The sequence below is a fragment of the Poeciliopsis prolifica genome, unplaced genomic scaffold (assembly GCF_027474105.1).
Source record: "Poeciliopsis prolifica strain line A6 unplaced genomic scaffold, Auburn_PproV2 SCAFFOLD039, whole genome shotgun sequence".
NCBI classification, from domain to species: domain Eukaryota; kingdom Metazoa; phylum Chordata; class Actinopteri; order Cyprinodontiformes; family Poeciliidae; genus Poeciliopsis; species Poeciliopsis prolifica.
The window spans coordinates 2,779,061-2,791,869 of NW_026562414.1; the positions used below are offsets into that span (position 1 = coordinate 2,779,061).

Consider the following 12,809-nt stretch of genomic DNA (forward strand, 5'->3'; position numbering starts at 1 on the left):
CAAAGTGTTAAGTTGTTTGGCTGTTTTGTTAATTTTCACTTGATTGAAGTTCCAAGTTCCGTGTTGAAGTTTTGCTTTTGGAAAAATAAAAATCCCTCCGTTAACAATTACTGTATTATTTAGTGAAAACTCTTTACAGTCATAAACATGCTTTAGAAATAACTGACTACCTGAATCCATAATCCATTATTCGCTTGGTGGACAGCTAAACCTAAAGGTTATTTTTTTGTTATAGCCACACATATACTTACTTTTTGTGTCCAGTTGAGCTCGATACTTGTTGAAACCTTTGAGCCTAACCCGCTCACCCAACAGATGGAGGAACTCTTCCAAAGCAGGACCGGCTGCTTCGTTATTGTACATCTCTTCTTCGCTGCTCTGGCCTGCCATGCAGTACATCACCCCCACCTTCCGCTGGAAACTCAGCTGTATAGAGAATACAAATGAAGAAGCAGAGAACGCAACATTACCTTGTAGAAGTCAAGTCAAAGTCCCCTTGTTGACATTTTAGTCATAACTTGTGTTGCCATTTCAAAAACAACCTTGAGTTGTACTGTTGTGGTGGTGGTGCTATTTTTTCCCAAGAAATTATGCTGACATTTTCAGAGATTTCAACTTCTGATGATTGCACCAGGGAGGGTGAGCATCGTGAGCATCAAAAAGCTTGTTTTGTGTTTTCCTTTTTTTTTTAAGGTTGCAATGCGAGATTTCCGACGACAAGCACAGTTTCACAGAGTAAATTCCACAAAACAGGTCACAGAAATGATACAGTTAAAAGGAGGGAATAATAAATAAGAGCCATCTCCTGTATGAAGAGGGAAAATATCTCCCTACACCAGAAATGATTCATGAACTCAAAACAAGATTTGTTTGCGCATACTACTGTGTGTGTGGATGGCTCTCAAAGTTCTGTTGGTGAATACATAGCACCCTTCACACTTACTTTACAGCAGTAGCTTACACCTCACACTTAAAAATAAAACCTTTTCCAGATTCATTTAATCAGTGAGCGCAAAAGAAATCCACATTAAGCATCATCTTTACATCTTAAAAGTAATAGTCAATGCAATGTTTCAATTTATACTTTTTTTATCTGTAGATTATAAACATTTAATTAGTAGTAAATTACTTCCTGTTCTCACAAGTATTAATAGACAAGATGGAAGCCCATTTCTCTTGACTAAAAGCCACTAGATTGTACGTTGACCTATGTTTATCTTGTCATCAATATAGATGAACATTTCCAAAGTTCACGGTTTGAAAACTACAACAAAGTTGCAGCTTGGGGTCATGGAGTCAACCATGACATGCCATCTTAATGTCAACTATTTTGGGAGGAAAGTCATTCTTTGTTCTTTGTTCAACAAAAACATGTGCTAAACATGTGCTAAATGTCACTGAAGCTGAAACTATAGACTGTGATCAAATCAAAACAGAAATTTATCATTGTGCACAACTGGGAGGAGTATCCAAATGTTTTTACTCAAGTTAGAGCAACACTACTTCAAAAAAATCTTTACTCATATAAAAAGTAGCTGTCCAAGAAATTTACAGGAGTCAAAGGGTATTTGGTAAAAAGTCTACTCTAGTACTGAGTAATTAAAATATCATTCATGTAATATTTAAAAATTACATCAGATGGACCAAAATATAAAGATATGTGAAATTTTTGCATTTTAAAGACTAAATTAAAAAATAATATCGATAATATAACTACGAAATAACAAAATGAAAAAAAACAAAAAACGTTCCTCCTCAAATCAATTTCTTTTAATATCAAACTTATGAAACTTTAACAACAACTACATTTGTGTCTGGTGAATTTTTGCTTAACACGAGATTGTTCTTCACTCACTGAAGTTGTACCCAGTGGGTGGAGTATCCAGACATTTTAATCAAGTGAGTAGCAATACTTAATAAATAAATTACTCAAGGAAAAGTAAAAAGTAAAGCATAGTATCGATACTTCTCGAAGTGATTTTTTCCCAAAAAGTCACTCACGTAAATGTAACTCGTTATTACTCAACTCTGGTTTTGAGTCCAGTGCAGAAGGTTCTAGTTTGGCATTAATTCATAGTGGAAAGTAGCTTGTCTTTTAATAGAAATGATCAAGAATTAGTTTAACACTTTCTTAAAAACCTCCAAGCAGGTGGGTGTCCATATGTAAAAGTGTTATTATTTACACTTGTAGCATTGTTATGTATTTCTGCTCTGTCATGTTGACAGTGATTTTGAGTCCTGTGCACGTTTTGGTGGGGGTGTGGATATAGGTTTGGACTACTTATATTAATCTCCATCACTGTAAATTGGAAAAGATTTTCTAAAGTACATTTTTTGTCTGAATGATGTTTTTAAAACATTGTCATTAGAACAGGAAGTGTAAAGGATCCTTCCATTTTAGTAAGCTGATAGTGGCAATCAAAGATACACAATCAAGAGACATAATCAAGAAAATGAATGCAGCCCAGCTTATCTGAGAATAAATTTGCTCATTGTGTCTTCTTACCCCCTGCTCATCCAGCTTCATCAGCTGATCAGTGACCTTAGGCGTGTTGAGTGCCAGACGCAGGCAGTGCACATTGAGCTCAGGAACAAGATATTCCAGTACTTCTTTGAGAGGAAGACCACGAGCAAGACCGTGCTTCGCTGTCGATGGCACAGCATCTTCAAGGATGGATCCGCGCAGAGTGGTAAGCTAGAGATGAAAAGAAAAAAAAAAAAGAGAACAGTTTGGTAGTGTGTTTTACTTGAATGGGTTTATAATGCCAGGTAAATGTACTCTGGTGATTGATTTAGAAAAATACAGAGATGGGTTAGCTAAAGAAAGAAAGGAAAGAAGGTGTAGGTTTTAACAGTGAAGTCTCTTAGGTTTCAGGGTGAGACAGACTAAAGAAGGACTTCCATAAATAAATCAGGAAGACTGTAGAAAAGTCCAAGGCCTGAGTGTCCATCATGAGCAAGTAAACAGAGCTGGCAGTCTCTAGCTGTCTCCAGGCACTTAACAGCGTCTGTGTTTTATGTTTGGTAGTGACTGTGGTGGTGTAAACACACTCAGTTTTATATAAAGTGAAGAGGAGAAATGCTCTTAACTCAAGAGCAATGGACAGTAGTAAAGGACAGTGGCCCCCGATGCACAAAACCGTCTTCAAAACCAGAGCATCCCACTCACTCCCCTGTATATTCACATGTACTTTTAAACCTGGAAAGTTTTCCAATCTTAAAAAACAGCAATTATAATGGATAGAGGGATGCAGAGTTGAAAGACAGAAAAATATCACACTTTGTTATGCGTCATACTAATGGGACTCCCAAGCCAATTACTCAAGTTATACTTTAATCCAAGAACTGTGCTTTACTTTTGATGTTTGAATTCTTCTGGTCTAAATTTAAACTTTTTGGGTGCAAAATGGCACAGCTCAGTCCTTCAGTGATGAAGTTTGACAAAGATCCTGGGTGGGCGTTTAGCTCAGGGGATGAGCACATGGTTCTTTAACACTAACTAGAGAGATTTAGAAGAGACTCACTGAAAATGGTAATTGAGAACTCAAAGACTCAACTGAAAGAAAACATTTGAAAAAAAGTCAGATCAAATATGCATGGAGTTGAGGCGGTGGCTCAGCAGAGGCGGAGGAATCTTGAGCTGACAACCGTGAGCTGAAGCTTTTACATCGAACCCCTGCTGGGTGAAGATCCTGTGTGTTAACTCCTACACAATCTGAACTCATAATGGCTTCTCTGTAGCTTCACTCAGAACAGAGTGTACTAAGTATTGACACAGTTAAAAGCATGAACATTCATGGCTATTAATACAGTAAATCTAGATGAATGGAAAGCTCAAATGGAAACACATAATTCAGCATAATGAGCAGTGAACACACACTATACATATCCAACACATATGAGGAGTTTTTATTTCGATGTTGTTTTACCTCGCTCGTCCTGAAGATGACCCTGTAATTATACTGCTGGCCGTGCTCTTTGTGTTCCTCCAGCTTCTCCCTCCTCAGGCTCACCGCCACTGGGCCCAAGTTCTCATCCACCCCCAGATAGTTCCAGTGCTCTAAGGTTTAGATTGAGAGTAATGCTATTTGTGATAGGTGTGTTAATGAATGGATCACAAAAAAAAAGGCTAAAGAAAATAAATAGCAATAGAAATAAAATGGCAACAAGGTTAGTTACAAGTTAAATATGCTACTTTCAAAACAATGGCCTGTAAAGGGATATTTCCCAAAGAAAATGCAATGAGAAAAAGATTTTCAAAAAGTCATTCTGTGCCGGGAAGAAGTTTATATACACTTCTTCATCATGGACATGAATGTTTTCAACTTTGCATATTTTTAATTTTAAGAATCAATAAAGTTGTGGCTTAATGCTTCATCCATTCTAAAGCCTCTTGGCATGTTATGGATCGTTAATCTGTTGGAAAAAGCTAATTTCATCAAAGTTTGTTCAAGTTTTGTCAAATTAAGAGCAGATGCTTCCTTCTTAGTAGGAAACCAAGCTTCACTACTGCAGGGTCAAGATCAACGTTTAAATTTGAATGTACTTAAGGACTGGCAAACAACAAAGATCACAATAAAATCTGTTCAACAAGGTGAGCAATTTTATGCCCAAATTACTGAACTTTTGATAATTAAGATTCCTGATCCTTTTGTGAGATCGTATTGTAACAACTAAACAGATGTAAATGAATCATGTTTCTTCCTTATCACCATTTATTTAAAATCACCCAAATACTTTTATTTACTTAAACTATTTTGAACTATTCTGAAAATCCAGTTAAGTACCATTTTAAATTATTTCCATCACTTTTGATCAGAAAACAGTTAAATATTGTACAAGAATAAGCCATGAGATTGTTTAAAAAAAACCTTAAAATGCATCATTGAATAACAAAAATTTGTAAGACATTTAATCCAACGATAATCGTCCAATTCTCTTACCTCTAAGATAGAAATACTTTCTGTAGTAATAGGCACCAAGGTCAACATGTTCCACAATGTATCTCTTGGACCTGTCAGCATGTTGACTTGGGCCATCTTTAGCAGCCTCCAACACGGCCACTCCAGCATTGGTGAAATGGGTTGTGAGAGTGGCATCCAGCGGTCCTTCCTCCGTACTGCCAGAAGAACTGCTGGAGCTCCCACCGCTACCAATGCTGCCCTGCTGGAAGACCGATTACAAAGAAAAGTGAAGCAAGCGATCCTAAAGCTGTCATTTTTATTAAATATATGTGCTCTACATATTTATTAAAACTGTCACTATGTTGTGACAGTGTAATATGAGAGATAATCTGTAAAAAGCTCACGTTCCTCTCCCTTCTCCCAGTGCTGCTATTACTGTCAGAAGAAATGCAGAGCTCCCAGTCAAAACCCACCAAACAGAGCCAGGTTGAAGGTCTTAGTGCTGTCAGTCAGGCTTGTGTATGTGCTGCTCAATGTGCTAATTGTGGACAAGCAACTCACGGTCTCAGAAAATATTAATGTTGTTCATATTTTAATCGCTATGCTAACCAGCCTGAGTATTCATGGCAGGCTCCGATGTCAGGAAGAAGCTGGAGCATAGCAGAGAGCAAGAAATTGATTAACGATACTGAAACCCTCCTCCTGGTTGTGACTGGGTGTTAGCACTGGGAAAAGGCAGATGAGGTCAATTTTTTATTTTTATTTATTTTACAGACTATCTCATACCATTGTATTATAACATCGTGGCCCTTTCAACAAATACATAAATGTGAATCTTATTTATACATATGTTTTCTTGAACTCAAAATACCTGTTTAGCAGGAGAAATGTTCCTCTCCCCCTCTCCACCAATCTCATTCCTGAAACAAGGGCAACTGAGAACCAAGTCATTGCTCTTATCATCCCCAGGGTCCAATGCGGGGTTGGCACCGTGTCCTCCTCCAATCCCCTCCTTGCTCAGCTCCTCCTGTGAGCCACAAGGGGAGCCATAGGTTCCACTCTGATTGGAGGAAAGCGAGGAAGTGGCAGAGGCTGAAGCAGCAGCAGCAGCTGAGGCACCGGTTGTGGTGTTCTTGCGTTTGGAGCCACATTGACGGTTTTGGATCGCCTCATTGAGGTCAAACAGTAGAGACTGGATATCAAAATGAGCGAAGCCTTTTTGGCACACCCATGGCTTAGGAGGTGGGCCACTTTCATCCCCTTTCCCGCCATCTTCAGCATCTGAGCCGGCCCTCGATGTGTCGCCCTCCACCTTTACGCTGCGTAGCTTCCGGAAGATAGACTCTCCACCCGTCTCTGACTTCGACCTTCTCTTCAAGTGTTTTTCGCGCTCTTTCAGTCGGCTCGCGGGACTGCCACGAGCTGGACCATCGGGCAGATCCAGGGCGGCCTGTTTTATGGGAGCCACAGTAAGGAGTTCTGACAGTCTTTCTGGAGCTGGGCTTCTCTGATCAGGGGCTTCGGAGGACTGGTATCCCTTCAGCATGTCAAAGAAGCTCTCTCCCGACACGCCGTGTTTGTCTATTGAAGAAGTGCTGCCGTATTCACGGTGCATGGGCGTCCATCCAGAGAAGGACCAGCCCTCATTGCCCTCTCCATCCAGTTCACTGATGGTTATATCACTGTTACTGCGCTGGCGGATCCGTCTCATCCCTTTCCGTGGAGAACCCAGGTAACCATCAGGTGACAGGAAGCGATTGTCCTTTCCTTTGCTATGCATCTTGTTCTTTAGTGTATTCTGGATGTTGCGCAGCATTGATGAGTCTTGTGGGCTTATCAGGTGTCCTAACTTCGCTGACAAATTGCTGTGGGCTGTGACAGCTGACACATTCCCCCCTCCTCTTTCTCCACTACCACTCCCACTCAATCCTCCACTTCCTCCTCCACCGCCACCTCCGCCGCCCAGGATTCGTTCTCTGTCTCCACTTCCTGATCCTGAGGAGCTGGTGGTGTTCGTAGAGCTAGGCGAGTCCGTTTCCACCGTGATATGCCAAACACCACCTCCACCGCCATCTTTCCTTGGGGGCCAGTCGGCCACACGAGCTCTGACCCCCATCTTGGGGACACCAGGGTTGGTGCCAGTGGTTGATGCAGAGGAGATATGTGCACTCTCGCTTCGAGGTGGCGGTGCTCCTCCATTGGGCAGTCGGAGGCGCCGTGTGTAGAACTCATCAGTTGCCGGCACAGAGCCCCCAACCGACCGCTCCGTCTGAGAGCGCTTCAGACTAGTCATGACAAAGAATGGGGAAGGATGTGGGGAAAGGAGGTGGGAGGGAAAGGTTAAGATGGATTGTGAATGGGGTTAGATTTGGGTCAACATAATGCCCAGTGAATGAAGAGCAGAGGGAGATTCACATCTGGTTCTGAAGAAAGAGAAAAACAAATAGAAAGATAAACAAGTCAATGTATAACATTTGTAATTTTTATAAGAAAAACAAAAATAGCAGAATATCAAACATTCTGAACTGCTAGAGATAACATGTTTGTTCACAAGGCACAAATTTCAGAAGGTGAAATATTTGGGGGTTTTTACTCCAAGAAGATCAGGCTATTTTACCTTAAAAAACCTCCAGTATGAAGAAACTAATGTGTGGACTGTATTTTACAGCTGCAGTCTTCAAAAAGCCATCTGCTCTGGATTTATGCGAGAGGAGAAGTTAGGTCGCCTCAACGGAAAAACTGGAACGTAACGACTCAGAACAGTGTTGCAGAGAGCCTGAGCACAAAGAAAACAGAGAAAACTTAAGTTAATATCACTATCACATACTGCAAAATTACATTTATACCTCAAACTCTAACATCTTTAAATTAAAAAAAATTTAAAAAGCACAATGGAGTCTGTCTGGTTACAAAAATAGTGGTTTAATAGAAAAAGTTCAGTATTTTCAGCAGATTAATGAAAAAAAATCCTCAACATGTTTAAAAGACGCATGTAGGTTTTATTAATTTTACCAAATTTTAATATTCAATAACATCACTCTTTCCCCACTTTACATAATGTCAAAATCAAGCCATAAGTCAATTAGAAAGTCACTGCTAATGAACATTTAGAAAACCTTAGGAGCGGAATGAAATACAAAAAATGTTCACGGACATAGCAAAACGGTGTGCAGCTCATTAAGCCAGTCAAAACAATGTGACATGTTTTTCTTCCCGCAGACATTGATGCAGCTTCAGGGTGCCAGACTGTCCGCTTTTCCAACTGGCTTGTCCATAATACTGCAACACCTCTCCATTCCAGAACAATCTTTTGAGTCACCATGGAGATAAGCGGTCTTGCAAAGACCATGTTTTTCAGTGTTGCTTGTGTGAATGTGAAAGAGAAAAGGTGAAGAGAGATACTGAATTCTTTCCTTAATAGAAAACCCATCAAGTTCACATTTGAAAGCATTTATTTGCAGTATCACTAATGTGTTATTATTACTCTAGAAAACATGGTCCATGCTTTCACTTGCCTACAAAATGTACCATAAATCTTCATAATGTTTCCCAAATACAAATGTAGTATTTCACATTTCTGGTATTCTTCCTAACGTAACAACCATTAAAATCAGCTTGCTTTAGATTCTCTGGAATATTTTCCCATGACAACTTGCCTGGAACCTGCTAAGGGTGTTTCCCCCTCCTGCATCTTCATCTCGCCCAGTAACTGCAGGGTTACACTCCAGAGCCCTCCACCCACCAACAACTCTGAACAGGATTAAGGCGATGGATGGAATGCTGTTTGGTAGGACAGGAAAGACTACAGTTACATCAACATAAAATGAGGAGATAACCGTTTCCAGTTATCTGACAAACTGTGAAGTTAAATAAACAGCAGAGCTGGCCAAACATTCTGAGAGCAAACTGATGTTAGAGAAGCAAAGAAACCAGACTTATTCAGTGTGTTATGCCCTGGCCAATGGTTGGACAATGTTGAAGTAAAAAATGAATTCAATTTAAAATGTTACTTTAATCTTTTAATTAAACTCTTTTAGCAGGGTTTTCTCCAGAAAACTTGCAAACAGCAGTGGGAGGGATGCTAAGGCAGTAATCCAATGGCCCACCATAATTTCTAGACAAAAACATTTTTTTTCAAGTTGACAAAAAATCTGAAAATATCACAAGGTAATTATACGTTATTGGAAGACATTAACAATACCTAAGCACCAACTATGAAGTCTTAAAAAAGGCAAACATTAAAAAACCTAAATAAACAAGCAAGCAATGCTTAGCCCAGTGGGGACGTAAGTAAAGCCTGGTGACCCGCCAGGCTTATAATACACTGGGGTAAACTCTGCTTTAGTGTACAAGTTTGTACAGTAGGAAGTCTCAAAGTTACCCTATCTGCATCAGTGAAATTTAAAAGCCAACTCAGAGGAAGGATGAAGAAATTACGTATTTATAAGTGAACTTTATTTTCAACAGCTTGTCCAAACATTTTTCAGGTTTATTCAGATAACCATAGAGCAAGACTTTCCACAAATAAAAGTAAATGAATGCAACTGAGCTGATTAAAATGGTAAAGGTATAATTATATAGTCAAGGGCAAGAGGGTCCCAAGTCTGTTTCCTAATCCCAGTGAATACCAGAAGGTTCAATGTTGAGAGATTTTTATTCCAGCAATTTCCATGATGCAAATGACATGGTTTTAATTCCTAAGGCAATATAGCTTGCCATTTAAGAAAAGTCTGAACTTAAATATATAATTTGTGGTGTATCTGAACAGATATAATGTCCAGTCAGTGCAATGGTGCTCAAGTCCAGTCCTCAAGAATTGTTACAACCTCAGTAGCTATTGAGGACTGGAGTTGGGCACCCATGGTCTCAAACCATGAAAGGGAGAGACTGAACTAAAAAAGACAATCACAAAGATTTAGAAACATTAAATCAAAATCTAAATTACTTTAGCATTGTGCTTGAGACCTTGGGTACGAAGCCTGGAAAAAAAGAGTTGGACAACTCTTTTTTTTCTTTTATACTGAGGGTGAGCAATCCTATCAATTCGGAACGGTCATACCACTCTGCAGCTTTGAAACTCACTGCTCATTATTTTACAGTGTCTCTTTTACTCTTTTGTAACCTGTAAGCCAGTCTAGCTTTAAACAGTGAAGTGTAACTATGAGAAATTCAAATGCAAAACATTTGCGTGCGCACAGAAGGTGGCATGCTGGAATTAGTCATTTCTATTTGTAGAGCCGCTTATAGCCAGACATTTTTCTTATCCTAAAAAGGTTTCATGCTTTTTCTAGATAATTATGCTTTTCTACTCCGGTAAGTTTTTGTACTCTATGTACAACTGTGAAAATAAACAACTATATTTGGTGGTAAGAAAATTACTTCCATTGAAGCTTGAAGGGCATTATGAAAAGCACAACTGCATGAATAGATGACCTTGGTCCAAGCTGGGCAAAAATATGGTAACACATATGGTAGAGCTGCACTTTCAATAAGAACATGAAAAAATGCAAGCTGCAATAAACAATACTATAGTTCTTAAACAACTGCCATTGTGCATCACTCAGTGCAAGATCATTTGTTTCGTGTTGTGAAGATAAAAAAAAACTTCTGTCATTAAAGACAAAACTGGGATGCAGAGGCTCTATCAAGTATGTCATAATGAGTCCTAGTTTCTCTTGTAGTCTCAGAATTCTTACTACGATTGGCTAGCTTAACCACAGTAATCCAAAAACTCATGCAACGAACCTACGTGAGGCTAATACCACTTAGTTTGATTCTGATTATTACTCTTACCAAGTGAGGTAAATTTATTTCCCCCTAAAATCATGCATCTGATGGAACACCTCCTGCTCAGTGTTGCATCCTGCTGTTTATTTTGAATCACCCATTGCACTGGAACACATCCTGGACATGTCACCTGCCCATCACAGGGCAATGGAGACACAACAGGACAAGCAACCGCATACACATTTTAAATATCTGCCTAAGAGCAATTTAGAGGTTCCAGTTTAGTTAACAGACGATGTTTCAGGGGTGTGGGAGGAAACCGCAGCCCATAGAGAACATGCAGCTCCACATAGATAGGAAACAATGATGACAACTGTCCCACCATGCACACTTGCTTTTTTGATATATCTTGTCACAAAACTGAAGTAGATCAATGTGCTGCATAGAGGTGTGCTTCAAGTAAATATATTGCACTGAATCCATATGTCTGAACTAAAACTCGAACAGTGTGCTCCAAATAACACCTGCAGAGCAGCCTCTCTGTTTCCCCCGCCACTGATGATTGGCTAGTACTTCTAATGAGCGCTGGAGAGAAAGAGGAAACAAGGCAAAAATAAGTTAAAGAACAAAGTGGGTGGATAGTAGAGTATATTATATGTAAGGAAAGAAACAAACGAGCCTGGCACTGCTTCCCTTCCTGCATCCACTGAGGGCCAATTACACTGCCAGACACTCTGTAACCTTTAGCAATGCCTAAATAAGGTCGATGTATGAGGTAAATATGCAGCAACGATGCTCAATGCAGCTAACTGCTATTGTGAATGTCTGTTACTGTAAAATGTCAACACAATAACGTCCATGCTTCTCTCAGATAATAGGGCATAAGACAATGAGAAAAACGGCTGCAGCACATTAGAAGTGTTGCAATGACACCCAAGAGAGTATTTTCAGATGACAAAAACAGTTCCACTATGATACATTAAATAAAAAGGTAAAGAGGGGAATCTATGGAATCAAACCTTATAAGACTTTTGTCCTTTCACAGAGACGGTGTGTTTCACTGGGACAGTTATTGTAATTAATTGAATGAGTATTTAGTCAGCCATGATCTCATAAATAATGCATGAAAGAAATAAAGCAAAAGAAAACAAAAAATGGTTTGAAAACAAGGACGATTAGGTTTTCTATATTTCCACACAGTGGTGGGCACTGCCAACTAATGTTAGCTGCACTAATCGCACAACACCAATCATAATCATTAGTTCCACTAATACTAAAATGCTACACCAACATGGTATTTATTGAAAAGTAATGCTGAAGCAATACATTTAAACCCCATTGATGTCCACCATGTGTCAATAACACAGCAACCTTAGCAAAAAAATGCTAAAGACCGAAACAAAAATTAGCTCCACTATTAGCATATTAAAATAAATGTGCCCACCACTATGTCCATATAACTGACAATGTCACCAGAAATAAAGCCTAAATGCTTTAATTCATTGAATAATTTCTTCAATTTTCAACCCTGTCAACCTCTTTGACAAGATCCAGTTTTACAAAACCCAATTCTATTAAATAATATCATCTGGTACCTCAGGTATTTATGGAAACTTTTACCGCTAAACTAGTAATCAGAGTTGTCTCTCTACTGTCAACATTGTGATTCAAATTAAAGTCACATATTAGCAAATGATCTTTTTTTCTAAATCACTTTTTTTCTAAATCACTCTTGCTGGCAGGTTTGCTGTCAAGAACAGGTGTGCCAGTGCCCAACACTGTGTGACTATAAATCTGCTCCAGTGCACAGTGAGTCATGCGCACCTGAAAATTACAGACCGACTGACAGAGGCTGCAGTCGAGAGCTGAAAAGGACCAGCCACAAACGCTTTTGAAAAGACGAACATAAAATAGAGCACAAGGTGATCAGAATCCATACACATACATATTTGCATATACAAATATAAGACATAAGAAACTTAGGACTGAAGCACTGGCATTGTCTATTACCTCAAGGTATTCTCTTTAAATTTCCAGACAGCAGACACCAAAACGAAGTCTTCGTGGCTTAAATCAGCATGTATTGTGATCAAAATGGATGGTTCTCCATAACCTGTACTTAAGGATCTACACCTTCTAATCACAGAACAAAGCATAAAATGACAGCACTAGAGGTAT

General features: G+C 39.2%; 1 protein-coding gene across 2 annotated transcripts in view; it reads right to left on the reverse strand.

Annotated features, from left to right (window-relative positions):
- The window catches only part of sipa1l1 (signal-induced proliferation-associated 1 like 1), a 69,237-nt gene that overhangs the window by 25,448 nt on the left and 30,980 nt on the right, over window positions 1–12,809 (reverse strand). For both annotated transcript variants that reach the window (XM_055054547.1, XM_055054546.1), the window contains exons 3-8: window positions 7,522–7,680; window positions 5,776–7,327; window positions 4,944–5,166; window positions 3,930–4,060; window positions 2,507–2,695; window positions 252–426 (exon numbers count right to left, since the gene is read on the reverse strand). In XM_055054547.1, coding sequence (XP_054910522.1) covers window positions 252–426; window positions 2,507–2,695; window positions 3,930–4,060; window positions 4,944–5,166; window positions 5,776–7,197 — 2,140 coding nt within the window. In that variant the 5' untranslated portion in view covers window positions 7,198–7,327; window positions 7,522–7,680. The remainder of the gene's footprint in view (window positions 1–251; window positions 427–2,506; window positions 2,696–3,929; window positions 4,061–4,943; window positions 5,167–5,775; window positions 7,328–7,521; window positions 7,681–12,809) is intronic.